Source organism: Copidosoma floridanum, unplaced genomic scaffold, assembly GCF_036245765.1.
Source record: "Copidosoma floridanum isolate Cflo_tuat_1 unplaced genomic scaffold, Cflo_Japanese_pri ptg000012l, whole genome shotgun sequence".
NCBI lineage: Eukaryota > Metazoa > Arthropoda > Insecta > Hymenoptera > Encyrtidae > Copidosoma > Copidosoma floridanum.
The window spans coordinates 1,327,826-1,355,598 of NW_028321889.1; the positions used below are offsets into that span (position 1 = coordinate 1,327,826).

General features: G+C 41.7%; 1 protein-coding gene across 7 annotated transcripts in view; it reads right to left on the minus strand.

Moving 5' to 3' along the window:
* LOC106646667 (potassium/sodium hyperpolarization-activated cyclic nucleotide-gated channel 3-like) overlaps positions 1–27,194 on the minus strand; it is a 51,211-nt gene extending 24,017 nt beyond the window's left edge. For 5 of the 7 annotated variants that reach the window (XM_089590573.1, XM_089590572.1, XM_089590570.1 and 2 more), the window contains exons 1-5: positions 26,916–27,000; positions 23,365–23,635; positions 6,298–6,461; positions 4,441–4,577; positions 3,749–3,892 (exon numbers count right to left, since the gene is read on the minus strand). In XM_089590573.1, coding sequence (XP_089446699.1) covers positions 3,749–3,892; positions 4,441–4,577; positions 6,298–6,461; positions 23,365–23,627 — 708 coding nt within the window. In that variant the 5' untranslated portion in view covers positions 23,628–23,635; positions 26,916–27,000. Of the gene's footprint in view, positions 1–3,748; positions 3,893–4,440; positions 4,578–6,297; positions 6,462–23,364; positions 23,636–26,915 lie in introns of all 7 variants that reach the window. The other 2 variants (XM_089590568.1, XM_089590569.1) reach the window with 2 other exon arrangements.
* Between the last annotated feature and the right edge of the window lie 579 nt (positions 27,195–27,773).

Sequence of the window (27,773 nt, forward strand, 5' to 3'; positions counted from 1 at the left end):
CTATTCTATTGCTTCTCTTTCACCTTTTTTTTTTTTTTTTTTTTTTAATTTCAATTGCATCGGTACAGTTTGTATACGTTTAATATATAGAGACGTGCGTACACATACATCAACAGTGGAGTGGATACCGAAGTGTAAATATAATAATGTCACAGCGGTGTATAAGTGTGCATGTATAAGGGGGTAGTACGCGTGGCACGTGAGAAGCAGAGAGAGTCGAGAGAAGAGAGAGAGAGAGAGAAGGTGATGGTGTAGAGACAGAGGATGGCAGGTGTGCGTGTAAGGGAGAGAGAGAGAGATGCTTCGGATTGATAAGATTATAATTATATGCTCGTACCTATAATTACAGTATATATGTATAATACATATGGTACTGTGCTCGACAAAGCATATAATAGTGTGATTATAAGGTATACGGTAATTTCATCTGGTGGTGGTGGTGGTGGGGTGCGTGCTGTAGATACAGGGACTGTAACTCGTTATCAATACCTATATATCTCTATTTTTTTTTTGGTCTATGGTACAGCTATATGGTTGTATACATTCAATTTCGAGACGTCGCATGTACACACACCACTTGGGGATAAAGTTTTTTTTTTTTTTTTCAACAATATACTACCTATACAAATCGAAGCTAGTCTTGATTTTTATCGGTGGTACTTGAACCGTACCACCCATAGCCTATACCGAGCGATAGGGAGGAAGTGAGAGGAAAGCTAACTTTTTTTACAAAAGAAAAAGAGAGTGGAAGGAATATGAGTGTAGAGTAGAAGCGCATACGTATATTCGTGCGTGCAATTGATGTTACAGAAACGCGCCAACAGCGACACCCGAGCGATTCGAGAAAATTGACGATTACGTCTCGCGCGATCGGAGCAATTGCCTAAACTGGCGTAACAACGCCACTGTACGACACACACGCACGATCGCGTGCTAATGGCTGTGAAACACGCGGTAATCCGAGATCGTATCTTTTTTCTTTTTCTTTTTTTCTTTTTTTTTTTTACAAGAGCGCGTGGAAATTTGCGTAAATAAATAAAAAAAAAACTTGGATGTGTCTCTGCGAGAGATGCGGTTGAGATTCTTCTCGGAAACCACGTACACATTCACGCGCGCTCGTTATCTTTTATGCTCCCGTTGTTTTTTATACGCGCGACTTAACGAGGAAGACGATCTCTCCCTCCCCCAACCCTCTCTCTTTCTCTATACGTTTTTTTTCCTTTCGATTTTTGCATGCGAAGGGGTATAGAGTGCGAATACAGAGACCAACCATTCGTTCCCCGTGTGTATAAATGATGTGCATTGTTTTCGAACAATTGAGAACGAAGGTAATGACGATGGCGAGCAAAAACAAAAAAAAAATATATATATATGTATTTTCCATTCACACGTGACGCGGCGAGTTTTTTCTTTTTATCAAAAATTCACCCCAGGGGTGGGAAAAGTGTGGGCTCGCCTAATGGGTCCCGGACTCGTAGTTGACGGGATGGGGCCTCGGAACGATGGCCGAATGCCAAGCTAAGTGAAAGAGTTGGTGGCACAAAGATGGAACGGAAGCTTCGGTCTGCCGGAACGAGGGTGTGAACGTTTTTTACGGTAGCTGTTTGTCCGCACAGTGCCACCTTTCGAAGAAATAATCACCTGATAAGGAAAAATCTTCGCTTTAACGAAACATTACATTTTGTACCGTCGAAACGAATAAAAGTACGAGTCAAATGTAGTTTTTTTACAATCCACCTAATACGTATGTATTTTGAATGATAATACCTTGTTGTTTTGGAAAGACTCGGTAATGAAAAATGGAAAAAAATTGACGGAAGGGGTAACGTTAGTCTTAGTATTTCCAGGTAGAGGGTGCTGTTCCGAAATACCGTATGCATAAAATTAGCGAGTGTGTTGAAACATCTGGCATAATAATAATGTTATAGATGAATTTAATGAGGGAAAAGGGTTGAAGAGGTGGTCCAGATAAATCAAGCGCTACGTCAACGGCTGAGCAACAAATCGAGTTTTAAACTTTCGTGGTGAAACAAGACGGATGATCCTGAATAACGTATAGATAAGTAACGTCGGACTCGTTCATCACCTTAACGCCAGATTGAAAAAATAATCATAGCCGTGGGCGAAGAGTGGGCTGATGAGAGCTGTGTTGGAAGAGGATGACAAATCCGACTCTTAAGCGATTGCTTAGCTGCCGTCGTGAATTAATTATAACCAGGAGAAAAATCTCTGCCTTCCTGCGCGAGTGTTCGTCTTTAGCGCGTGGGTATAGTGTATACACTCCATCCGCGTGAATGAAAAATCGCTGCTATATATGCAGGCATTATATGCTTCACTTGATTCTACCCCTTGAATTTTTAAACAGCAAAGTTCGTACTTTACCTCCCGCCACCCTTCCGTCCACTCAATCCATGTCCCCGACCTTCTCTCTCTCTCTTTTTTTTCTTTCTTTCGCTATCCGGGCTTCTCTTATTTCCTTTCCGTCTCTTCTTCTCTTTGCGTTTATTGCCTCGACTTTTTGTTTTTTATAATATCGTGTACGACTTTTTTTTTTTTTTTTATCAATCAATCAAAGTTTTATTGCGAACGGCAAAATTTTCATCCTTTATCTTTTTTACTTTCAGCAATTGTAAGATTAAAAAAACATTTATTCATCTCCGAGTGAAAAATTAAGGTTTCCGTTTTTTTTTTTTTTCGTGCTCTCATCGAGTAGACGTATATTAATAATACGTGTGCACACGGGGTACGATCAAAAAGTATAAATTGTGTTTCCTTCACGTCGAGGTAGTTTTGCCGTTCGCACGATCGAGCTTGCTTTTTTATTTAATTGATTTAATTGGTAATTTTAACGTTTGATTATTTTTTAATGCGGTGACGAGAGATCGGCAATGTCATGTGGTAAGTATATTTAAAAAAACCATTTCAAGGGGTACGATAATGCAATATTGCATACTTGAAATCGTTTGCATGAGGGTGATAATATAATTTTGTGTACCGACGGAGTTTTCCTTTTTTCTCTGCTTTTTCTCACTGCGAAACAAGTATGCAATCGCAAAAGTGCATTTTTAATATTTTTTTTTTTTTGCGATGTACAAAACAAAACAAAAAACAATTGCAACTGTGAAGTGTTCTTTTTTCTGTTTCTTCTTCTGTTGAACCACTAGGTACATTTTATTTGCTCAATGCTGCGATGCAACAATAAGAAAGAAAAGAAAAATTGAAACTTTGGATTGGTAATAATAACGCTTACTAATAAATAATAAAAAAAAATTATCTGTATACCTCAGACCTTTCTCTGTTTTTCTGTTTTTTATCTTTGAATGTGTTGTTGTTGTTATTTTATTCGAGGGGGCACTTATGTAAACGTATACGCATAAACTCAATTCATCCAACGTAATATAAGAAATGAAAATCCTTTTTTCAAATGAAGAAAAAAAAAAAAAAAATAAATAAATAAATAAAACAAATAAACAAAAATCTGTATAGAACTGTGTGTTTGTTGTTTGAAAATTATAAATTGTTTGTTATAAAAAAATTAATACAAACGTATACGTAATCATATAAATATCTTGCTTGATAAACCTTGATCATCATCCTAATCATTATTATTAATCATCGACAGTCATCGATATGTTTGTACACATACATGATAATAATCATAATAATAATTATTTTTTGGATAAATATAAGTAGATAATAAATGCATAAGCTACAATTGACAAAGAGATAATAGCGTTGGGAAACTTACATAGACCTCTTCCCATTGCGAGACGTATCGGACCAGTCTCGATAATCGCAGCAACCTAACGAGTGACAGGAGTTTAGCTAGCCTGAGAATCCTTAGGGCACGGCCAGCGTGCAGTATCTGGAAGGACTCGCTGAAATCCTGAAACTGAGGTACACAGCATTATTATCATTTTTTTCGTTTCTTATTATCCTATAACCAATTAATCAATGTGCCCCAGCTGATCCCGAAAAACCCAGTCGATATGTATATTATATACTTTGCAACGTATTCCGATGAAAGTAACACCGACACGCGAGCACAACATGCTCTCGAATCTTCTTGGAAGAGAGACGTGAAAATTTTGCACGAGAGGGGTGGGTCTGGTACACACGAAATGTGTTTGCAAAGTGCACAGGTAGAGGGTAGCGAAAGTAATTTTGACGATGCCAAGGTCACGGAATCCTTAGGAATACACTCGAGAGAGGGAGAGAAGGATTGGCGAGGAAATTCAAGGAGCAGCAGGAGTTTGTTTTTCAAAGTGCTCGGGTGTGCACGCGTACGTGCCTTTTTGCTTTTTTTCAATCATCGACGATTTTAATGATTCGCTGTAAGAGTTTAGACTGTTTTCAAAGAAAAAAAAAAAAAAAAAGAAAAAAAAAAATCACGCGGAACAAAAAAAAGTAGAGAAAAAAAAAGGAGCAGCACGGGCTTACTTGATTAAATATAAGGAAAATGTAGTCGAGCGGTATGGAGGAGATGAGGTCGAGAAAGAACCACGTCCTTAGGTAGTGCCTCGCTATCAACTTCGGGTCCAGTATCACCTGCTCGGCGTTGTCCTGCTGCATTATACCTGAAACGAGCACATTTTATATATTCCTTTTTCTACTTTCCTTTTCCTGTCCTCGTCGTCACACACATACTATTTTTAATTAGCTTATTAGGGGGAAAAAAAAAAGAAAAAAAACATCCACGTACTGCTGATAGTGTATATATACCATTCACAACTCAAAGATCGAGAATTCGGAAGCGATGCCGATGTGCCCTCGGCTCGTTAACGCGACCTCGTTACACTTTGGGCGCTTATGCAAGTATACCTCGTGCGCGCGCTGAGGTTACAATTTTGGCTCCACCGCCCGTGCATTATCCTGCCTCCTCCTCCTTTAGCGAAACGACAAACAGAGAGCCATCTCCTGATTGGCTTTTCGTTTATCTTCTTTTTTTTTTTTTTTCTTTCTTTTTCCTTCATCTTGGGCCGAGATTAACAGGAAGCCTCAAAGGCTACCCACTGTGAGAAGCTATCTGCACTTCGATATAGTATTTTTTTTTACAACATTGAAGCGTCAAAAGCCTTGAATGTTTCCACGTGACTTTTCGAAGAAACGAAAGCTGGTATATGTTAAGGAAAAAGGGAAAAAAAGGGGGGGGGGCATCTCACGCGTTGGATCCTCGACCGGCTTCCCATCCCTGTAGGGATTCACGGCAGGTCTGCTCGGCTGGAAATAACAAACGTGTTACACACCCCCGGGGAACTGGAGCTGCGAAAATTTCAGAATGCATCGCTGGCTCCGCTAAGAAGTTCCCACGGGCGCTGTTACGAGCGTGACATGTACATATGGATACAGGCCGTAGTTTTTATTAGCGAGGCTTTGTGCGCTTTTCAAGTCATCGAAAAAGACTCGAAAAGACTTTCAGCTACTTTTTTGAAGTCACACCAGCCCCTCGAGGGACTCTAAAAGTTTACGAAAGACCTTAAAAAGCCTATACTTGAAGATTTAAAAGCCATCACGACTTTGAAGTCTCCCAAACTTTTTTAAGGACTGCAAGACATCCAAGATTATTTTTTTTTGGCTTCAAAATCTCGTAAAAGTGATCCACAGACTGCAAAAGTCTCGGAAGTCTCGAAAACGTGTTGGAAGTGGGTGTCCCGAAATAATGGCCCTTCGTTAGACGCGGATGGAGAAACTATATTTTTGTCCCCCCGTAATCAGGCTCCCATTGACGAGAGCAAATAATGAAGGCGATTGAATAACGGTATAGGATCTTATTGTGCACTCATGTATCTGGATCAACGCGATTTGAGACGATTGTAACGAGGAGGATACGTTTTTGCCACTATATAGTTACATCCTCGTGTATGTACGCGTCGCGTGTACGACGGTGTGGCTTTCAAAGCGTTGTCCAACGACAATGTGCCTCCGTCGCCGGTGCGGTAGCGACGGCTGACCCAGTTGTTGGCTGTACACGGACCCTTCCTTCGTCCTTATCTTCGGTGGCCTGCTTCTTTCGTTGGGTGTTCCTTTGGAAATTAATGCACCACCGGCTGATGCAACGAAATGTCAAGGAGGACGACTGTTTGATTGTTCACTGGGGGTTGTCATGCTTTCTTTTCTTTTTTTTCTTTAATTTCCAAATGGTTGATACGATTTTTCATACTCGTAGCCACTTTGTTTTGAGAAAAGACCCGATTTTTGTCGCATATATACATCATATAATATACAATCATTCAAAATGTACCCAAACAACATACGCATAGACGGTGCAAATGAGTAAAACGTAAATCATATACTGACCTGTCCTAAAGTTGACGACGAGATCTATGAGGAATATCGTGTCGGAAAGGCAGTTGAAGGCTATCCATCTTGTGCTCAAGTCGTCGTTGAAAAAACTAATGGCGACCGGCAGGATGATTAAGTTGGCTACCAGCAGGAGGAGCATGCACAAGTCCCAATAAAACCTGTCGACACGAGCACAAATATCTTTTTAATTGTTCGTTTGGTATTATCGTTTCAAGTGAAGCGCATTATTTTTTCATACAAAACTTTTACGATAAGTGGTGGGAAAAAAAAAAAAAAAACTGTATCAACATCGGTACACAGTGTCGCGACCACTTACAAACGTGTATGTAGCCATTGATGAGGGACATCTTTACGTGTCACCCCACAATCGACGCTAATTTAACAAATAAAGGTTTATATAAAAAAAAAAAAAAGAAAAATAAATCACACCTATCGTTGATTTAGTTCCGCAAAAGCAATACCGGCGGATCAGACCGCACGCACGTACGCTACGTTACTAAGCCCTGGACGACCCCGTGCTCTCTCGTGAGCGCACACCCGAGCAGAGGAGCAAAATATCGAAAAGCCAGCAGCTTCGAGCGGTAATCCCAATTAGGCTGGTCCACCCACGCACCTCTCTTTTTTCCTCCAATAGTCGCAAGCTCGTAAAGCTCGAAATAATAGCCGTCGATTCGGGCTTTGGTTCAACAACGCGCTCCGCGAGATCCACGTAATCTCTCCTCGGAGCTTTATAAACGAGCCTCGCGGCTCCTTTCCCAATGACCGATGAAAACGTCCGTACATGCACGCGCATGGCTATATCGTGCATGGATTTTATCCATATATATACTTGCTAAAGTTGGATTTTTCCTTGCAGGATTGAACATCTCATTGTTGCAATTGACCCGTGTTGTATACGGCTGTTCGATTTCGTACGCGTGGGGGTGGGAAAAAGTTGACGTTTCATCGAGTTAAAAAGAGTCTGGTAGTCTGGTTTGTTACGCCCTCGAGTACACTTAAACTCGTCGGTATATTTTCAATGTATGCGCGAGATGGAAGAAAAGGGGGAAAAAAATAGGAGGGGAAAAACGGCCGGCTGGCATATAGAAGGCCATACGTGTGTATATGAGGTGGAAACCAAGCGGGGGATCCTTAAGCCCCTGCCAGTAGGCATTGGCCCAGTTTTTGGTGGGTCTCGGTGGTGTTTTGTTGCTCCTTTTCCTCAGCTCGCCTGGAAAATTGTACTAGATGGTAAAGCGATACCAACAGACGGGGTATAATTTTTAGACTTTTTTTTTTTTTTTTTTTTTTTTTTTTAGAAAAAGCTACACTTTTCGGGAACGAAATATATTTTTTTGCTCGCTTTTGTTGTATTTACATCGTGTGCGTCAATGGGGCTGAATCAGCCAGAGACCTATGGCTCAGATTCCTTGGGTAAAAACAAGGCCGGGGTTAACGGACTTTTATTTTTCTACCATCACATGCGTATACGCACAACAGGGCACCCTCGAGGTGTAAAAAAAAAAAAAAAAAACACCCTCTTCCACAAGGAATATTCGAGCAAGTGGTCCTCATTTTTACGAGCCCATCGACAACCCGACTCTCATTAACGGTCACGCGTCCGTCTCCATCCATCCATCCCGTATTTTTTCCCGCGCTCCCCGACTCCATAGAACCGCACGGCGGATTAAATATCCCACACCCAACTGCCTCTCCACAGGGAAAAAAAAAAGAAATGACATCCGATAGGAGTATCGGAAAGCTGTCGAGAAATGTTTCGGCAGCCCGTGGGAGTCATCTCGGTGGCTTATTGCGAAAATTTCCGAATGAGCGTCGCTTCTTTCTCACCCCCTGTCGGGTGGTTTTTCTTCCTCTGACGTTGGCTCAGCTGCGGCAAACAACAGCGAACACAATCACTTGGAGGATCCACATCGAACGCGGTGACCGATAAAACAGCGCCAAAGGGGTCCCACGTCGGAATATTTGTCTTTCTCGAACCGCGACTCCCTTTGTCGCGGCCGCGATCGATTTTACCTCGCGTACGTAAAAAGAAATCGTGGGAAAAGTGCTCGCTTTGAAAATCAGCTTTTATCCAAAGGGAGGGGTGAGGAAATGATGTATATACACCGGGAGCACGAAAAGGAAGGAAGAAAGTTATTCTGCCTAATGCAAAGGCCTATCAAGCCGGCTCGTGCTGGAAAAAAAGACCTCGGTTTGGCGGTCACGGTGGTAGGAAGGAGAAAATCGGATCAATGGAAAGGGGGTGGGGGTGGGGGTATCGGAGAAAAAGTTGGCATTTTGCAGTACGTGTACAGTCACAACCGAGCAAAACGATGTCTTTGCCAAGATAGCTCGATTTCGTTTTCCATGTGTGGGTAATTTATATAGTCACAGCGGGGGAGGGGTGTACAGGGCAAGGTGCGGGTATTAGAGGTAACCAGGGTGCATCGATAGAGCTGCGGTACGAGGAAAGGAAAAAGGAGGGATGTTTGGATGTGTGTGGGTGAACAAAAAGGGGTGAGTAAAGTGTATTTTAGGAAGAGGAAGAGGTACTACTTGTAGAGGAACACGGGGAAAGAGTTACTTGGCCGCGACACGCGATTGCCTCTCTGCATGTATGTATGTATCGCTTGTCGCGAATGTGACAATAACACGTAACTTGTATGTACACGATTGAGGCGATAACCTCGCAAATCACTGCCCGATGCTCTTACAAGTGAACACGCGGACGTAGAGTCTAAGAAAAAAAAAAAAAATAAAAAAATAAAAAAAAAAAAAAAAATTATCTTTTAAAACTTTGAGATTAAAAAAAAAAAGGGGTAACGCACGGAGTTTTTACATATAAGTAGAATTTTTGTCAAAACATTTCGAACGGCACTTCAACATTAATGCCATTGCAGCCGTGGCAATCACCTCAATTTTAACTGCATCAAAAATAAATCACGGTTCGCTATGGAGAGCTCCAGAGCTCCAATAAACAGGTGACACACTCTCCTCTCCTCTGTTATTTTTTTTAAAATTTTTTTATTTTTAACGAACTAAATTAATTATCGAATAGGTTGAATTGGTTGCAAGCAAACAACAACCGTTCAAACGTCATCGTTTTTCAACTCAATCGTGCATCCACATTTGGAAAGTTTCAACGCGGTTGATTCTGAGCTAAAGGTAAGATGTCGCGGTATCATCATTTGGTGATGTGGAACACATGGAAGCGATTGTCAGCACCGCAATTTGATTAATGATAAACTGCCGCTGTATGAAAATGAATGATTTGACTGGGGAATGTCCTAAGGAGATTTACGATGCGCTGGAACGTGGATTTTTTTTTTTTCAATTGTCGAGGAATGCAAGAAAAACACTCGGATGTATCCGATCACGCGCAGTTTCCATTGGTGTGAAAGGGAAAATAATTTTTTTATGTAATAAATATGTGATTAATACATATTGCACATTGTAAACTGGAGCATGTAATAAACATAGTATCGCGAAAATAAATTACATTGGGGATGTGCATCAAAAGCACGGGGTGCGTGTGTATAAATTTCGCCGCAACTTAGCATCGTCAGCAACGAGTTGTTGGCACTGTTATGCGTGTATTAAAAACTTAATGTTTTATTCACGAGCTGCCGCCGCCACCGCCGTGGGGGATAAAAACGAGCGAAAAAGAGAGAGAGGAGTTGCGTTGCAAGCCAAAAAACGTTGTTGTCGTGCCACCGAGTGAGGGTAAAATTTTACACCCTCGTCGGGCTGAAATTAAAATTTATGATAAATTCATGAGCGTCAGTATAAGCAAACGATGAGTTGGTTTTCGAAGGAGTTGTACATGCTATTCTCCATGTAATTATATACTTATCCACAAGGTACGTTACATATGGCTATAAAAAAAGCTTACTTTTTATTTAAATAGTGAAATTTTTCGCTATTTGCATGATAAATGAAACTTTCACTTGTCATCTGTGCTCAGCAACTGTAACTGTATTTTCAAAACGTTTTATCTTCGATCCAATGGAATACTTCAATTTGATCAAAGGGAGTTGTGAATAGCCTGTACAAATATTATTTTGGGTGTCACCAATAATTACTTAACTGTTACTAAATGATTAGTAAAACCTTAAGTAGTATAGAAATGTACTGTCAGTATTAACTATTTCGTATTGAAAATCTACTATTTCGACAAGTTAAGCATGTACCAATAACTATCACAAGTCACGTCATAAGAGCCAAAAACACGCGTGTATCACTCTTGGAATTAATTACCCGCGGTTAAGTATATGTATAAGTTTGACTCGGAAACGTCAACTGCTGTGAATACTTGTACACACGTATTAACGAGAGTTGCAGCGTTTTACTTTACCGCTAAAATGGGATTTACTTAAGAAAACGCTTTTCCGAACAAAATGCAGCAATCTTTTAGATCTCGAATAGCATCGGCCCCGAAAGTTATTGCGAAATTTCTCTCTCTCTCTCTCTCTATCCCCCGTCCTTTTTAATCATCTCTTGCGTCACAGAGCCCGGGGAGTCGCCTCGAGCTTTTTTCCTTCGAGTGTACACGGAGGGGGGCAATTTCGACGAAAATCCCACAGACGAGGGTCGTCGCAACCGAGCACAAACAGTAGCTCTGTATACACCCGTTGGTGTGGCGAACAATCAATAATAAACTGCGTCTTGAGCTCGTTTACCACGTATTGACGTTTTGGCGTTTGAGACGATGAGTGAAAAATCACGACGTACGGAAAAACGAAGGCATAGCACCGACCGCAAACAATTAAATTGATCCACGTTAAAGGTTTCGGGCACTACGACATTTTGCTTTTGCTTGCACAAACCTTTTGCCAACTGGTACATGTAACCTGTATACCGCAGCGAAGGATGCAGCAGTTGCGGCACCGCTGGCATGTTCTACTGTTTACCCGCGTCAGGGGGGCGATATTGAAAAATTCTCATCTGTACGCGTGTGTAAGTGCACGTAAAAATATCGCCCTGCACGTTTGGCGATTTGTGCGCTTCAGCGAGTATTTTTTTAAGGCCAAACTGATAAACACGTGTTTTGACGCGGAGTTTCGAAAAACAAGTGGATAAGACGCGCGCTGGCTTACTCATGTACAATGTATACAGGGTACCCTCGGCTCTTGAAACTTCATATGTATGTATTAGTAGGCGATCGCGGTGCAAGTTTGGGCCGATCAACTTATCTAATCTCATTTGCGAGAGCTCGACTCTTCCACCCGATTGCTCTTACCGATCTTCGAGATCAAAGTCCACTTTTTCCCCTCAACTTCGCGGGTGACGCGCGAAAGGGCTGAAAGCTCCCGCAAAGCTCGTCGATCGATCGTCCGTTTCGCATGGGTTTCCAGTACGAATAAAATGACGTACAGCCACAACGGAACAGCGCGTTATCATATACTCGCGTTGGTGGCCACACGCAAAAATATATATGTATATACTATTGAGGAAAAGATGTATACGCGCGTGCATAAATTCCAACAAAGCCGAGGAAGCTCGTAAAAGCTCTGCAGACTTTTTGATGCCGAGGCGCCATGGAAAAGTTCATGCGGTGTGCGTTTGTTACATATGTATGCGTATAGGCTTTACAATGGAGTTTGCGCTTTTATTTTACATTTTGTCCCTCGCACGTGTTGTAAAAAAAAAAACAAAGGGTTTGAGTCAAAAAACCTGCAGTGTCATCACGACGAATGACGGCGGAGATGAAAGTAAAAAAAAAAAAAAAAAAAAAAAAAAGTCCACGACAGCCGTGACCTTTACGAGATCGCCGAACGATTGCACGCGCGTATACAGGCCGCACCTCGAGCTGATCCGCTTCTAATACGCGAACCCTGAACTTGGCCCCTTCTTTATAGCTTTTTTCATAGCATGGCCTAAAATAAACGTATGTACTCAACGTGTCATTATGGTGCAGTATGAGTTAATACGATAGGGTATATGTAATTTGATGGACTAAGTATTGGAAAAGTACGATTTTAAACACACACCTAGTTTTGCAAAGTTTAAAGTAGGATAAGATCGATAGTTATTACACCGCGGGATCAAAGAGAGACAAACTATGTGTATACGTATACGGTTCGCGGTTCAATGCTGAATAACTGATATACAAGCAACCAGGTGTGTGTTTAAGGGAGTCGTTTCAAAGTTATCGAATGCTCGTCGTATAAATCGAGCTCTCGCGTGTAGAAGTTTGGCTTTCCCCGGCAAATGGCTGCCGATGTATGTTCAAATCGCCAGCTCTATATATTTTACAATTGCACACTATGCACTTGATCATCAATTTGATCCAATTACCAAAGTAACGATGCCCCGAAACCGATACGATGTATATATATACACACACACACATAGTATAGACGACACTGCACTACTCGTCCACATGTGGGGTTTATTCAATTCGATTATGGAAGTATGTAGGTACAACACATTAGACGCATCTACAATCGTATCGGCGAATCCATACATGTACCTTTCTCTCGCATGCATCACCACGCGACGTACGATTAATCCTCTGCTGATAGGTATATCTTGTAGCGGTCCAAACTGAGCAGGTACACATTGCGTCAACCCAACAACTACAGTGTCGATTGTACTATATTGTACATCACAGAGAGAGAGAGAGAGAGAGAGAGAGAGTTATAAGGAGCACACATACTAGCGGGTCTGTAATAGCTGTCTACGTAGGCTGCGTTTCGATAAGCGCGTATAGATCATTGCTTCCGGACACGCGTGTCGAGCCTGACAATGCCGGCGTACCATTGTCCGAGCACGCCGTCGATGGAGGATGCTGACATAACCAGCCGATCCATGTACGCTGTAGTGCGTGGTTGAGAGTGCACTTGCACGTTTACGTGTGTGTACAGAGGACGGCCGATGGTACCTCTGGGCCCTCTTATCTGATCTGACGTGTTTGGTCGATTTTTCTGGTGCGTGTACAAATTTTACCCTTACAATACATCCCAATCGATTTTAAAGAGCATATCATGAATATACTGAAGCTAAGAGGGTATAGATTCATTATTTATTTGGTCCAGAAAACTGGAAATCGATCATGTCCAGTAGATCGAGTCCAAGTATGGTCAGACGGGCGAGATCTTCCTATTCTTTGGTAATATCGCTATGATGTTTATGTACGGATTAATGACGGGACGTGCGGTTGGGCAATTTTGTACCCCAAAAAACGAGGGATGATGAATGCCGAGCAAAAGTGCCACTGTGACCAGAAAAGGCGTCCCAAGAGAGATACACGGAGTGTGTGGTCAATATTAACTCGAGCCAGCCGCTTTTAAAACTAGCTTCTTTTTCAAGGCAAACGCGCGCGTGTCTACACCCACGTGTGGCTCGTGTGATCGGATTAGACTTTTGGGAGGTATACTTAACTTTGTTGGAAAATTAAACTAAACTACGTAACGTTAGCAAAAAATGAGCTGATGGAAAAAATCCTCCGACGACTGTACGTACAGTTGTAACAGGTTCGTACAAAAGCAAGGGCTCTATTTATATTCGGAATCGCGTGCTCGATTAATCATATAGGTAATACATCAGACAAAGGGAACGAGGACTATCTACCTGTACGGAGAAAACGAAAAATCCAAGGTCGATCGGAAGGGCGAGTTCGAAGGTATCTACGTGAGTCCGTGACGTTATCGCACGTCGTTTTTAAAATTTCCCTTTGACCTTTTGTAAAAGTTGTTTTTTGTTTTTTTCATTGGGCGAAAATTAGAAAACCAAAAGTGATCTTTGCGATCGAGCACGTGCGCATTGCGATTCGAAGGGGACGATCTGTGGGTGCGCAAAAAAGGCTCCGACCAAAAATATTCCCGTATGCAAGCTGCGTGGGAGAATTTATTATCACCTTCGTCGGCTTTTGCATTTGTATCCGTGGTAAATGCGTCACACGGGGCGGCAGGTTAATACAAAATCAGGCAGTCCTCGATCGTTTGTTCGCGCGAAATTAGCTGGCTATTGTTGCCTCGAGCAATTGGAGGCCTATTCAGATAGTGGCTTTTTTTTCCAAGCGCTTGTATGAGATGGCAATGTCAGTTTTCTTTTTTATTAGTAGCAGGAAAGCGAAAAGTACGCAGGCACGTGATCGGTGGGTAAATTTACACGAGTCGACCCGATTGAACATCGTGTGTAAGTACAAGGGGATGAATCGTGTTAGCTGTATAAACAATTTTTTTTTCTTTTTACATACAAAAAAAAGAAAAATTACATCTCATGTTCAACAAAATTTTCACAGATTTTTCCTAAAAAAGCGCATTCCTCGCTTTTAATGACGCGCGCGTTGAAAGAAAAAAAAAAAAAATTCCCCCGAACGTTTGCCGCCCGAGTCGTAAAAACCAACCCTCCCGGAGTATCTCTACGACGCGGTAAAAAATACGTATAAAAAATAAAAAAATGTTGACCGACACCCTCCTCCGATAGCGCTCCTTTTCACTCGCGATGACATAAAGACCACCTCCGCGCGTAAAAAAGCCGGAGATACGCATCTCTTAGTTCTCCGCGTCTCCTCCTCTGCTAAAAAAAAAAAAAAAAAACAGATGGGCGGTCGCGGTTTTCCGGTGTCCTATACACATTACATATATATTCAGCTGTGGGCGAGCAACTTGATCTTTGCGGCCACACCCCTATCGTAACACGTATATATGTACATGGTGCCAAGGCGCGTCGTAATTTTAATAAAGATTTTGGTGTTGAATAATAAAACGCGCGTTTTTTCCCAATTTTTCCCGCGTAAGGGTGAAAAAGAAATACTTACATATGCCATAAAATAAAAAATAAAAAGAAAATTTACTCGGTGATCAGTCACTCGGATCGACGTAAATATTCATGGGGAATCTGATTGTTGTAGAGTTAAAAAAAATCTTTCGAATAAAAGCTAGAGGCCGCGCTCTGAGATATCAACGGAAACTATTTGTTTTCCCCTCAATCACTCGTCAACGTGTGCATCTTTATGCTTACCCATCAAAACACCCGTACTTTCATGTTTCCTCGCGCTACATAATTACACACCGAACCGAGAACTACCTTGGCGAGTAGCCGCGTGTGAATCGCGAAAATGCAGCAGAAACGCTACACGCGCAAAAGCCGCTCGAGTCCCGTGAGAAAAGCTTACATATATATATATACGCGTGCAAGGTACACATGTATGTATAAGGCATGTACCTAGATGCGAAAGGGATATTGTATACATAGGAAGTCCCTCGTTGGGGATTACTCGAAGCCGATCGGCCGGGAGGGTGGGGAAAGGATGGTCTATGTACATATCTACGTATCGTATACACGTACATCCGAGGAAGAGGCGAAATTTCGATTTCGAGCTCGCTTGACCTTGCTCCTCTCTCCGATGCTATTTCCTCCTGCTAATGTCACGGTCGAGCTTTTCATCCTTTTTTTTCTCCACATTAAACCTCCGCATCCATATACTTATCTTTTTTTTTTGTTCCTCCTTCCTTCGGGCAACAGCATCGGCTTATCTTAAAAAAAAAAATACGAGCACGGGATACCCGAGCCCCTTAAGCTTTTACATGTATATGTGTGGCATTAGTAATTTCCCGCTTTAATCATCTTGGCATCTCGAGCCGAATAATCCAATCTGGGGCTGCTCAAAGTCCACACGTCGCGAGACACGCGTGTATATATATATATATATATATATATATATATATATATATATATATATATATATATATCAACTCTTTCTCTCCGACACGTTTATTTGTGCGTGTGCAATGATAATAAATAATGTCTCAAACGTGCAAACATTGGGTTGGGGTGTGCACTGAGGTAAGGGTATATAACCATCATCTCTTGGATCTCACGCGGTTACATACACGGCACATGGATATCTGTGTATCCTGTACGTAACCCAATAACCCTCCTTCACCCCTCGCGAGAGTTCGATACGATGTACAATCGTTCGTTTGATCTTTCGAGGCAGGAGGGTTGGGGGTGTCTCTTTTGTCGAGCTTTTGTCATTTTAATCGCTAGCCCGGAGGCGGCAGTGCGCGCTTCTTCTTCAAAGTCCTTTGCTGCGCCGTTGGTGGATGGAATTTTAAGCTTACGAGTGTAATGTGGCTGTTGTGAGTCTTCCCCCCCCCCTCCAATGGCTACTTGGTTTCGATGTTGGCAAAAGAGAGGAATGTCGTTGCGCGCTTTTACAGTCGCTTCCGCCTTTATCTTCGATTCGTACTATGAATGTACCGAAAATTTATACATTGCCAAGTTAAGATTTTAATTTACCACACCGGGAGAGAGAAAAACTTTCCTTGAGCCCAGGCAATATTTACAACGATTGCCATTACCTCCGCCTTGTGAAAGCAAAGTATATATAGGAAGGAGATTCATTCCTTGGTATTTTTATTTTATTTTGTTTCTTAGTGTATGTTAAAATATGACCTCGATTGTGTTGAAAAAAATAATTGTCGCAGCCGTGAATTTTATTTGATATTTCGGGGTAACCCTCACTTTTAACGAGATTGCAAATAATACTCTGACAGATCGAGTTGTTACTCGGTTTTAATCCGATTAATCGTTGGCCCAGCTAATATTTCGAAGCTCGGTGGTAAATTAAAAAAAAAAAAAATCCAAAATCACCAATGGAGCTTCCAACTTTGAACCATCATAAAGGATTAGCAGATAAAACCCAAAAGAGCCGAAACCGTGAAAGTTCATATCCTGCGAAACCGATGCTATGCATGAAATAAGCTCTTACGAGAATCATCTCTCGTTTTGCAATTTAATTGATTATTTTCCCCATCGGGTTGAAAAAGAAAATCATCCGGGTCTCAAGCCTAGGAAATCCGTACTGTCAAACGGAGAATTCGACGCTTCCGGCAAGTCCACGCGCGTGTATGTGTGTGTGTCAGCGTTAAGAGGGTGTTATTTTGTACTTGAGCTAACGGTGTGTACTTACTGTACGCGGTTGGTGTTCAATTTACGAGGTAATTCTCTCTGTACCTTACATTGCAAACTATACACTTTTCGTACTCTTATGCGGTGAATTACGATCACGGGAACACATGTTTTAGAGCTTTTTTTTGTCTTCGCTCACTCTGTGCACAGAAAAGAATATCGGTAAGAAATGATAATAAAAAAAAAAAAATCTCAGTTACCCATCATCAGTCTGATGATTAACAAACAGGACTTATGTGTAGCTAATGTACGTGTGTGTTATATTTATAGGGATAATCATTTTGATGAACCGTTTAAAACCGGTTGTAACTAATGTATAAATTACACATTAAGCCATAACCGGTTTAAATCGGTATCACGATGATACACAAATGTATACGTATATTATCACCTCGACGATTCATTTTCTCTCCCTCTCTCCGTCTCCCAATACAAAATTCACCATCACGTAACACAGACGCACACTACGCGTCACCGAGGTATAAATATTGTATATAAAAGCGAAAGCTCACCATCGCACGCAGGGAGTCTATATATCTTTAAAAGTGTCTGCGAAAATTGGCGTCGCGAGGCCTTGCGCCTGTAGCTCCCACCTCCCTTCTTCCCTCAACGTATACGTATAGGTACATACGCGGCTCGTCAAGTACTTGGCAAATTTAAACAATGGCTTTCGACTGGCGTATAACTCATACATGGGGAAATCCACAAATAACATCCCGTTTTTGTCCCCGATTTATCGTACATGACATTGCCAGCAACAAAAAAGCCCCATCCCGAGGGTGTGCCTCAAACAAAATTTTTATTCAAAAATCGGGGACGAATACGGGGGGTACTTTTTTTTGTGGATTTCGTTGTATGTACACTATACATGCAGACTGCAGCGCGGGTGTACATTATATATTTATTACAATAGCTCCAGTCCGGCGCTGAGACGGCCTATTACGCAATATGGTTGTACATCATTCTATATATGCGCATAATCGAATAACGAGCGATGTGTGTTATGAATGTAAAAGTGTAAATGCAAGGCGAAAGGCAAAAATTTTCCTGCAACATAAAAAAAAATCAACAAAATAGCTGATCTTTTACTTAAAGAATAAAGCCATGGAGACACAATCAACCCACACGTGCATACTCTCGTAATGTAAGTATTACAACAATCAACTTTGAAGTTAAACGTAATTATAGCTGATGGCTCAATCAACAAGCGTAAATCACTCGTTTCTTCCTGATTGCACGCACCGAGACATGAATTGTTATTGTGTGAAAAAAAAAAAAAAAAAAAAAAAAAAACGCGTAAAAAAGTTAGCACGAGCCTCTGTTAAAGATTCTTTTTTTTTTATTGCCCTACCTCCGAACTTCGCTGTCAATTGCGAGGACTGTATCTCCAAGTGTTACATCACAACTGGAGCGTAATTGACATTATACATTTCTCGGGCAGAAAGTGCGAGTATCGGATATCGGAGGCTGCGTGGAGACGATTTGTCTATAGTTTGACATGAACTTTGAATAAGTTTCATTACGTACATGGGATACACTTGAGTAAACTCTAATGAACAACTTGATCAACTTTTTCTTATCCATTCCAAGTACAACGTAACAGGACCCGAGTTTTCTTATATTTTGTAAATCAACCGAATAACCGTTTGCTATGCGTGATTTATCATACCTCCCCATACTTGGGACATGTTGCGCTAAACACCTTATACCTACGTCACGTGGCCAAACTTTTATCGGTACGAGAAAGTATATGAGTATGACAATACAACGGATAACTATACATCTCGAAAACCACTCGGAGATTCCGTGTAAGTTATACGTGTACCCAAATCGTTTGATTTTCAATATAGTGGGTACGAGGCAAATATCGCAAAATTCAGCCTATGTACGTACCTATACGTGTGTTTGAAATGGCTCTCTGTGCGGCGATACCTCGTGCACACGTGCTCATATAAATAACACAAAATGCGAGTAACACATGCAACAATATAAGTATAGGTACGTGGGGAACGCGCGAACGTATGCGTGATTAACCGGAGTTTAGGAGCTGCATTGACAACACACGTGTACATAAATATATATATATATATATATATATTATATGCATGTAGCGCAAAGTTAATGGCCCACAAGCGTAACCTTAATAATAACCCCAACAACAATAACAACCTCAACCCCAACGAGACATCTATATACGTATATACGTGTGTGTGTGTGTACGATTCGCTATCAAGCTCCAACAGCACACGCGAGAGCTTTTCCCCGGCTTATTGGTGCAGGTTTGGTGTGTACATATAAGTATAATACCCATGGCTCGTGAATCGTTAAGGTGCGATACGATCGGTACAGCGTATACATGTACCTATACTCGGCGTATAGCGATGAGTGCCTGGATAATCAGCGCGATGGTTCAACGGGGAAGCTTTCGGTGTTTCGGATGAGCTGTATTAATTGTGGTGGTTTGCACGTCGGGCCGATTGATTTGCGCGAGGATTACGGAGAGATAAAACGATATTAATACGAAATAAGAATACTGTTGTGTGTGTATTTGTGCTGTCGTTGCGATTGCTCGATCGCGACCTAATTAGAAACAAACAAAAAAAAAAAAAAAAAAAAAAAAATACCGAGTTAGCTGTACATCTTTCAAGGGGGGGCAGGTCAATGCCGAGGCCGACACTCCACGATCAGCCGTGCCTCGTTGTTCAACTTTGCTTCGTTCCGCTTCGTTATTATTATTATTTTTTTTCACCCATTCGGATGTTATTTCCCGGGACGGCGGGTCTTAATTAGCAGATACTCGGGGATATACGATGAGTATAAGTGCTGGAGATGAGTAATTTTTTTTTCTTTCATGAAATACAAAAAAAAACAACAACAACAACAACAGAAAGACACAAATGGTCTTTTTTTTTTACAGCACCTTCGGCTGTTGGCAATTGATCGGGTTATATTGTCTAATTGCGGGGGAACGATTCCGTAATTGAGCGCCTTTTGTCCGACTAAAGAGGCAACGATAATCCAGAGGGAGGGAGATGGCGGACGTGCGTGATATAATAGCCCTGGCTCGCATCCTGGAAAAGCCTTGAAAACTGAAAATTCCCATTAATGTAAGGCTCGATCGCTGGCACCGAATGGAGAAGCAAGTTTCTCTAAATTGGCTAAACGATCTCTAAAGACACACACACACCAGAAGCGCCGGTGACTTTTGTACACAGAGGATGATGATGATGATGATGATGATCATCTCGAGGAATAATCATCCGATTAAGACACGACGTGCGTAAACGTACGTGCAATGTGGGTATGTGTCACAAAGAGGCGATACGTGTAATTTGACGCGCGACGCTTGACAGCCACACTATACTGCTGGTCGCAGTGTCCCATTGTTCTTTGACCATAGGCTCGATAGGTATATATGTATATATATCCATGTGGAACCAAGGAGATTATGTAATTCGAGATGATTTCTGTGTAACGGTTTATAATGGCTTGAGACATTACATATTATATGCACAGCGGGTCGGAGGATGGGTTGTGGTTGTCTTTTACATTTTGTGCGCGATATCTATTGATTGTTTGGTCGAGCCGATTGTAAGCGTACAGCTGTTGCCGGTCTGTTGATATTTATGCACCGATACCAAGCGATACCAACGCGTAGCGGGAGCACAGGGAGAAATCGATACGGCTGATTGGACTCTTTTTTTTCCAGAAAAAACCAAGCGTGAAATTGATGGATTGGTATAGTCGAAAAAAAAAAAAAAAAAATGTATTTGTCGAGAGGATCGAGACCAAGGGCCCAGGGGGTTTGGAATCCTCTGGATGTGCTTTTGACGCGCCTGTCAAATGTATACATATATACCGCTGAATCGGTTAACTCAACCACCCATCCCCACTGGTACGTATAATATGTATATACGAATCCTGGCTAATTATCTGTTTACTCAGCCGCGCGTCTGCAAATGCATGTGCAATGTGTGTGTATATATATATATACATCGTATCGATTATCGGCCTTAATGATTAATTGCTTCGATCTGTCACTGTTTTTGTGCCTGTATATACATATATACGTATCGCGAAACGCGTAAGTGTTTTCTAATTATTTTTCGATGAATATTCATTGTGTCCGGCTGACTTGGGAAAGCTCTGATCGCTACGTCGACATCTTCGGGTAAATACGCTTGATCCAAAGCCAAATTGTATACGTTGCGACGAGTGCATATTTATTGTTAAAGAAAATAATAAAATAAGGTAAAAATTTCAAACGATTGAGCAAAAAAATTGTGTCCCTGGTACACAACCACATATTTATATATATAATGATAAATACATTCATAGCAACTGGTACGGCCGGATTATCGGAGTTTTAAATCCCCTTTGACTGTATAATGTATTTATATTGTACTCCGGGTACCTTTGCCAGAGTATAATCCGCCGCTAGCCAGAGCCATTTTAAAGTTTTTCTTGGAGGGAAAAAATAAAAAAAGAAATAAATAAAACACAAAACTGCAGTTTCGCCCGAAGTAGATGTAAGGCCGATTTCCATTGTTTTCAAGTTTGAAAAAATTAGCGCTCAAGGAGCTCTGTGTGTATCATCGTTTGCGTGCCGCTATAAATCGAGTTTGGAGGGCGGTTCAGCGCTTTTCCGATACTTTCGCTTAACTGATCCATAGCTTGTTTGGTACGTGTATACGCGGAAGTTCGATACGCCAGAAAAAAAAAATCAACGTGAAAACGCGTATGGCATACTCGAAACAAATAAACAAAAATGAACCGTTGCTTGATATGCCTCATCGATATAGGTGTCATTTTATGCAGATCACGAGCACAGATGGAAGCGCAACTCTTCGAGAACCATCGATGTAAAAAATTGATTTTTCGGAAGGAAGAAAGGCTCAGCCCCCTCCGCCCCGGTATCTGGGCTAATTACGTATGACTTGCACTTGTCTTATCGACTCTCTCTCCACTGATTACACCTGCGGATCCTTGGAGCTTCCTTTGGTTTGTAAACTTGTATATGTTTTGCATCTATATGGATATTTCCTAATTCAGGACTAAAAGAAAGGTACATGCCATTGGGTTCAGAATGCAACGCGGTAATGCGAAAAGGAAAAAGGAAGCAGCACAGGCGTAACAAAGTTTTCAGGTATCCGCAAAGCAGGTCAGTTGCAGTTTGTTAGATAATGTGTGCACCGTCAGTTCGCTGATGAGGGGAGGGGAGGGGGGAGCGGAGAGAGAAGAGGGTAATTATAGAAGGAAATCCAGGGAAAGGGCGTGTATATATACGAAACAGGGCAATATCGGTATACGCGTGTTTACCCTACAGGCTCCTGGGCTCGTTTTACTCACGGCAGACGCGCGGGGGGTAAATTACTCGGTCGTTCGATACAATGGCCTATACGACCAAGAGAGAGAGAACGGCACCGATGCTGTTTCTCGTTTTTTCTTTTTCTTTTTTTTTCCAAGTTTCACTCCTGAATGACGTCATGGTTCGAGGCTTTGTGCGATTATCAATATTGCAACAATTACCTATACAATTGCGTCGAAACAATTAGACGTTATGATCTCAAGATATTGGTCATTTGTGCACTGTATACATTGAGCAAACTTTTTGTTTTTACGTACAAAAAATCATTTTAAAAAATGTTTATCGCAAAATCAAGCTCGAACGGACAAGTAAACTTGATATACACTTTTTGTTAATCCAAACAAATGGATTGTAACGTGTGAATATTTTTTCTCAAAAATACACATCATGTATAGCGATAAATCAGTGAAAATCACACAAAGATCCCCGATTGACTTATCGTTCGAGTGCCGTTTAAAAATAGCACACACAGCAAACTTTCTTCCTTGAAAAAACGATTCGGCTTTTATCGCTAAGTGCGCGCATATAGTTTTCGACCAAACTACATCTGCGCTCGAACTAACTCACTTTTTCTAGATTATATTATACTTATCGATAAAATTGACAGTTTGGAGGCCGCAAACTAAACGAGCCTCATTCGATGACAAATTGGTATACATCGGGTACAAACGCTTACATCACCGCTTTATTCGCACACTATATTTAAAAATAATTTAAAAAAATTTTTTAAAATACCCGCAGTATGGCAAGTGTAAATTGTATATTGCGTTGATTAATCGAAGCGTAAAACTCACCGAAAACTGGAGCAAGGATGTATGACCCAATGGCCGGCTGCCTTTTGCCGGATCCTCTCCTTCATGAGGGCCTTTTTGCTGCCAAACAGCTTCATCGCCAGCTTGTTGTCCGTTGGCTGGAACAGGGCCTGCAGTTGGTTCTTGATGAAGCTCTGCTTGACCTCTTGGCCAGGCAGGCCCGGGCCCAGCTCCTCCTTCGGCGTCCCGTAGAGGGAGACATCGTCAACCCCGAAGTGGACCTTGCCGCTTCCCTTGTAATTCATTTCGTTGCCTGTGGATGCCAAATGAGAGGGGGGGGGATGGCTGTTATATTTATACTATATACACTTGTCGAGAAAAGGAAATCATTGTGTGTATGATAAATGTACGATCACGTGTCAATCACACATTTATTACTATATACGTGACTTTTTGCTGATGGGTAATACCGAGTGCAGCAGGACATGTGTGTCTATGTGTATTATGCATGTACATAGCTGTTTGTTGAAGTGGCCGAAGTTTACGATGATAACGATTGCACAGGGAAACGAAGATGCAGGCACGTGGAAGTGCGTAGGGATTGAAGCTGCGTTGAAATTCCGGAGCGAGTGATTCACTCGGTGAAATTTCCGAGAAAAAATAAGGCGAGAGACGACGTTTACGACGCTCCCGAGAGAGAGAGAGAGAGCCCCCTTTTGCCGTCGCATCTAATTGTCCCGGAAGATTTTGCTCATGGCTGTACAACGAATGCTCGTGGTTTTTTTTTTTTTTTTTTTTTTTTTTTCTTCCTTTTGTAATGATGTCACGAGTTGCGCGAGCAACGTAAACGATGACTCAGTGACAAAATAACACGTGCAATTACATACCTGCCGCGGTGAAATAAACGTTGAAACGCGTTTGTTTTAACGAGAATAAGATATATCGGCGAAATCGGCGTTATTGGCGACGCGCACGCGAAATCGTTAAGTTTAATTGTTCGGATGTTTACGAAACGATGCATACAGTACGTATACCTGGAAGGATAACTTTGAGTTGTCCCATTGTCTCTGAGATTTGATTTTTTTTTTCCTCAGGATACTTATACATATGCTGTATAAAAAGGCTTTGCACGTTGCGCTGCATTGACATATATATACCTGCATGCACGCGCGGCTTCAGACTCACTTGACCAGCTTGAAGTTCAAAGCGCGCGAACCGGAGGAAAATGTAATGCAAGGCGTCACACGCGCGCGTATACGTATAGGGTTTAAAAGCTGGTAACTCGCGTATAGGCCCGTTTGTGTGGCGGGAGCGGACGAACCGAGGGCCATTAAAAAATTACCGCGTTACCCTCTTATATATAAACAAAAAAGAAGAAAAAAAAAAAAAAAAAAAAAAAAAGTTGGACGGTAATGTATCGCTGCCGCCGTTAAAGAAGCCCCGTTAGTCAAAGAGGGAAGCATCCATCCTCTGAGTAACACTGCGTTATGCTGATGGGCCTAGAAACTGGGGCGAAACCTGCTGGCCAACTCTCTCTCTCTGCTCGATAAATATATTTTACGTGTGCAAGTCGTGTGGATGTAGCGGTGTGTATGTGAGTATAAGTAGTTTGAGCCTCCTCTTTCCTCGTCTCTGTCCGCTCCACGTATTTGTGTGTGTGTGTATGAGAGGAAAGGGAAAAGCTGATGGCGTTTCGATGCAAATTCGACTTTTTTTCGCGAAATAGACTTGTGAATCGACGAAAAAACTTTTCTTCTGCTCATTCGGGTTGTGGCTTTAGAGGTGTATCGTTTATGTGCTAGACGCAGTGGTTTATCGGCGTCGAAGAGTACATATAGTTACACGGAATGTAGGCAATTGTACTTGGGCCGAGAGGTCGTTTATTCGTTTGCTCCTTAGTACCGCAAGGACTGGGGCACAATTATTTTTACGGTTTTTTCTAACGCATTGGAAGACAAATTTTTTCCTCTCAAATAAATTGTTGTTACAGGAAAAAAAAAATTTTTTTCGTTTCTTTTTAAGTTGTAGATGTGTTATTGTTGATTGTAAACTATTTAAAATCAAATACATTGTAAGAAAAAGGTTTTTCTTTTTTCTTTCCTTTCGTAAGTTTCAACAACACGCTTTAGATGATAAATGAGCCCCGGAAATTGTTCTATTCCCGCGTATGTCTTGGGTGCATATAAAAATACGGTAGGTTTTTTTTATCAGAGGGAGAAAAAAAAAGGTTGGCATTTGAAAATTTCAGTGTGGACTTGCACCACGACGACGTAACATACGTTGGGGCCGAAAAAACAACGAAAGAGTACAAACGTACATCAAGCCGGTTAACGATATTTTGACGATTTCTTCATTTGCATTTCGTCGCAAATTAAACAAAAACCGTCACCTACTTTTCGCCGAGGCGGTAACTGCACCCCGGGATTGATTGATGCTGCTTATATCCTTAAAACCTCATTTCAGAGAAAGGAAAAAACAGGGCAGAGAAGAACCTTTCGTTGCATGGTAAATCTTCCGCAAGAAAAATCACCATTCAACGACCGGTGACGTAAAAAAAAAAAAAAAAAGTGCACGATCGGTAGGCATGTACATGCGAGTCACAAACGCGTATGTGTATACACATAACTGTCGCTCATCCAGAGGATAATTTCGTTACATGTCGCGTCCGCCCGTACTTATATACTTGCCCACACAATGCACGCTCGAAAATCGCAAGAGCATACGAATCGAGCGTACACTCGCGATTATTTCGCCAATTTAGCGACGGCAGTTCACTCGTGCGCGTATATATATATATATATGTGTGTGTGTGTTCCGTCGTTTTCGATGGGTCGGAATTTATGTAAGCCCCAAGTTCTCGGTCATAGGCAAACGGAGCCTAGCGTGTCGCGAATCACTGTGTTTTTTTGTTTTGGATTTTTGGTTATTTGCTTTCCGCGCGCGCTTTGTTGAACAAATTTTTTCCCCGACGAGAGTTACGCCGGGAGGCTCTTGGAACGAAACTCTGGCAATTATCTCGCGGTGTGGGAAAATAAGTGGCGTGTGGGTGTTGATAGTGGCCGCGTTATTTCAAGATTTTGTGGTTTATTGGAGGAGCTTAGACCGAGTAAATGAGCGTGTCTTTAATTGCCTTTTGATTGGGAGACGCGGCTGTGTTGGTTCGCAGTGGTGAGCGACAAAGCCGTACCTATGGCCGAACTACGTGTCTATACACATTCTTGAGCGATTGCACGATAACTTGTTATCAAAAGTGATTAAATGAGACAATAAGTAAATAAGTCGTTTTCTTTCAAAGATTTCCAACAACAATAGACATTAGAGACTGTTACCACAAGTATGTATGTATATTATTATAGGTACAAAATGTAAAAAAAAAAAAAAATGTCAACCAGTAGCGTGTACGTTTTCGATACGTGAATCGAGTGTTTTTATCCATTCGTTTGATATTATTGTAAAAAAAAAAAAAAAAAAAAAAAAAAAAAATTGATTATCGCTGGAATGTTGTAGTGGAAACTACTGCGTGTATCACTGGTTGGATAACAAATTCAAACTCTGTCGGCAAACAATGTGTATATATGTTAAAAAAAACTGACCTGTATCGCCGAGAAAGTCGCTAATGAGGAGGGTCTCGTCGTCTAAAGCGGTGACGAGGCTGTCGGTGCAGGTGTTGGTGTTCTCGATGCTGATCTTGATGCTGTCATCCTTGTTCAACCTCGGATGATTGTTGTTGTTGTTGTTGTTGTGGTAGCCGTTACCGTGAGCGCCGAGGTAGTGATGGGGCGATCGCACGGACTCGGTGCTGCTCGTGTGCAATCCGACGCCCGTAGTCGGCCGCCCGTTCACCAACCTGAGGCTCGGCGCCCGCCGGCCGCCTCCCCCTCCGCCGCCGACCCCCGAGCCTCCCCGACCACCGCCCCCGCCGCCCTCGCCCTCCCTGCAACAAACATTGTTTTTTTTTTTTATTTTATTTTATTTTTTTTTTTTTTTTTTCTTGGTGTGGTTGATGACATAAATATGGATACAGCCAATGATGGGTTGATTTTTTCATTACAAGGCATATTAATCCTAAAATAACATATGGGTGTTTCTTTTATTCAGTCGTTGATGTTGGTACAACACGAGTGACAGCTCCAATGAAGCTAAACCCTCCGACCAGCTATACAGTGGAGTATTGGTCTCGCACCTATTTAAACTTGTTCGAGTTAAGCCCAACTATCATTCGATTAAAATATAAACGGCAGTGGTTCCCTCAAATCGTGGGGGGATCCAAACGCATCGATCGCATATCGCTGAACTTCAAGGTCGCGCAGCAATGACAAGCGAATTCTTTTTTTTTTTTTTTTTTTCCATTTTTTTCGCAAAACAGAAAAAAAAAAAAAAAAAAAAAAAAAGAAAAAAAAGCCACGAGTACTTAATGCTCACAGCAATTTGCGCTTTTGTTTGACGGGGGC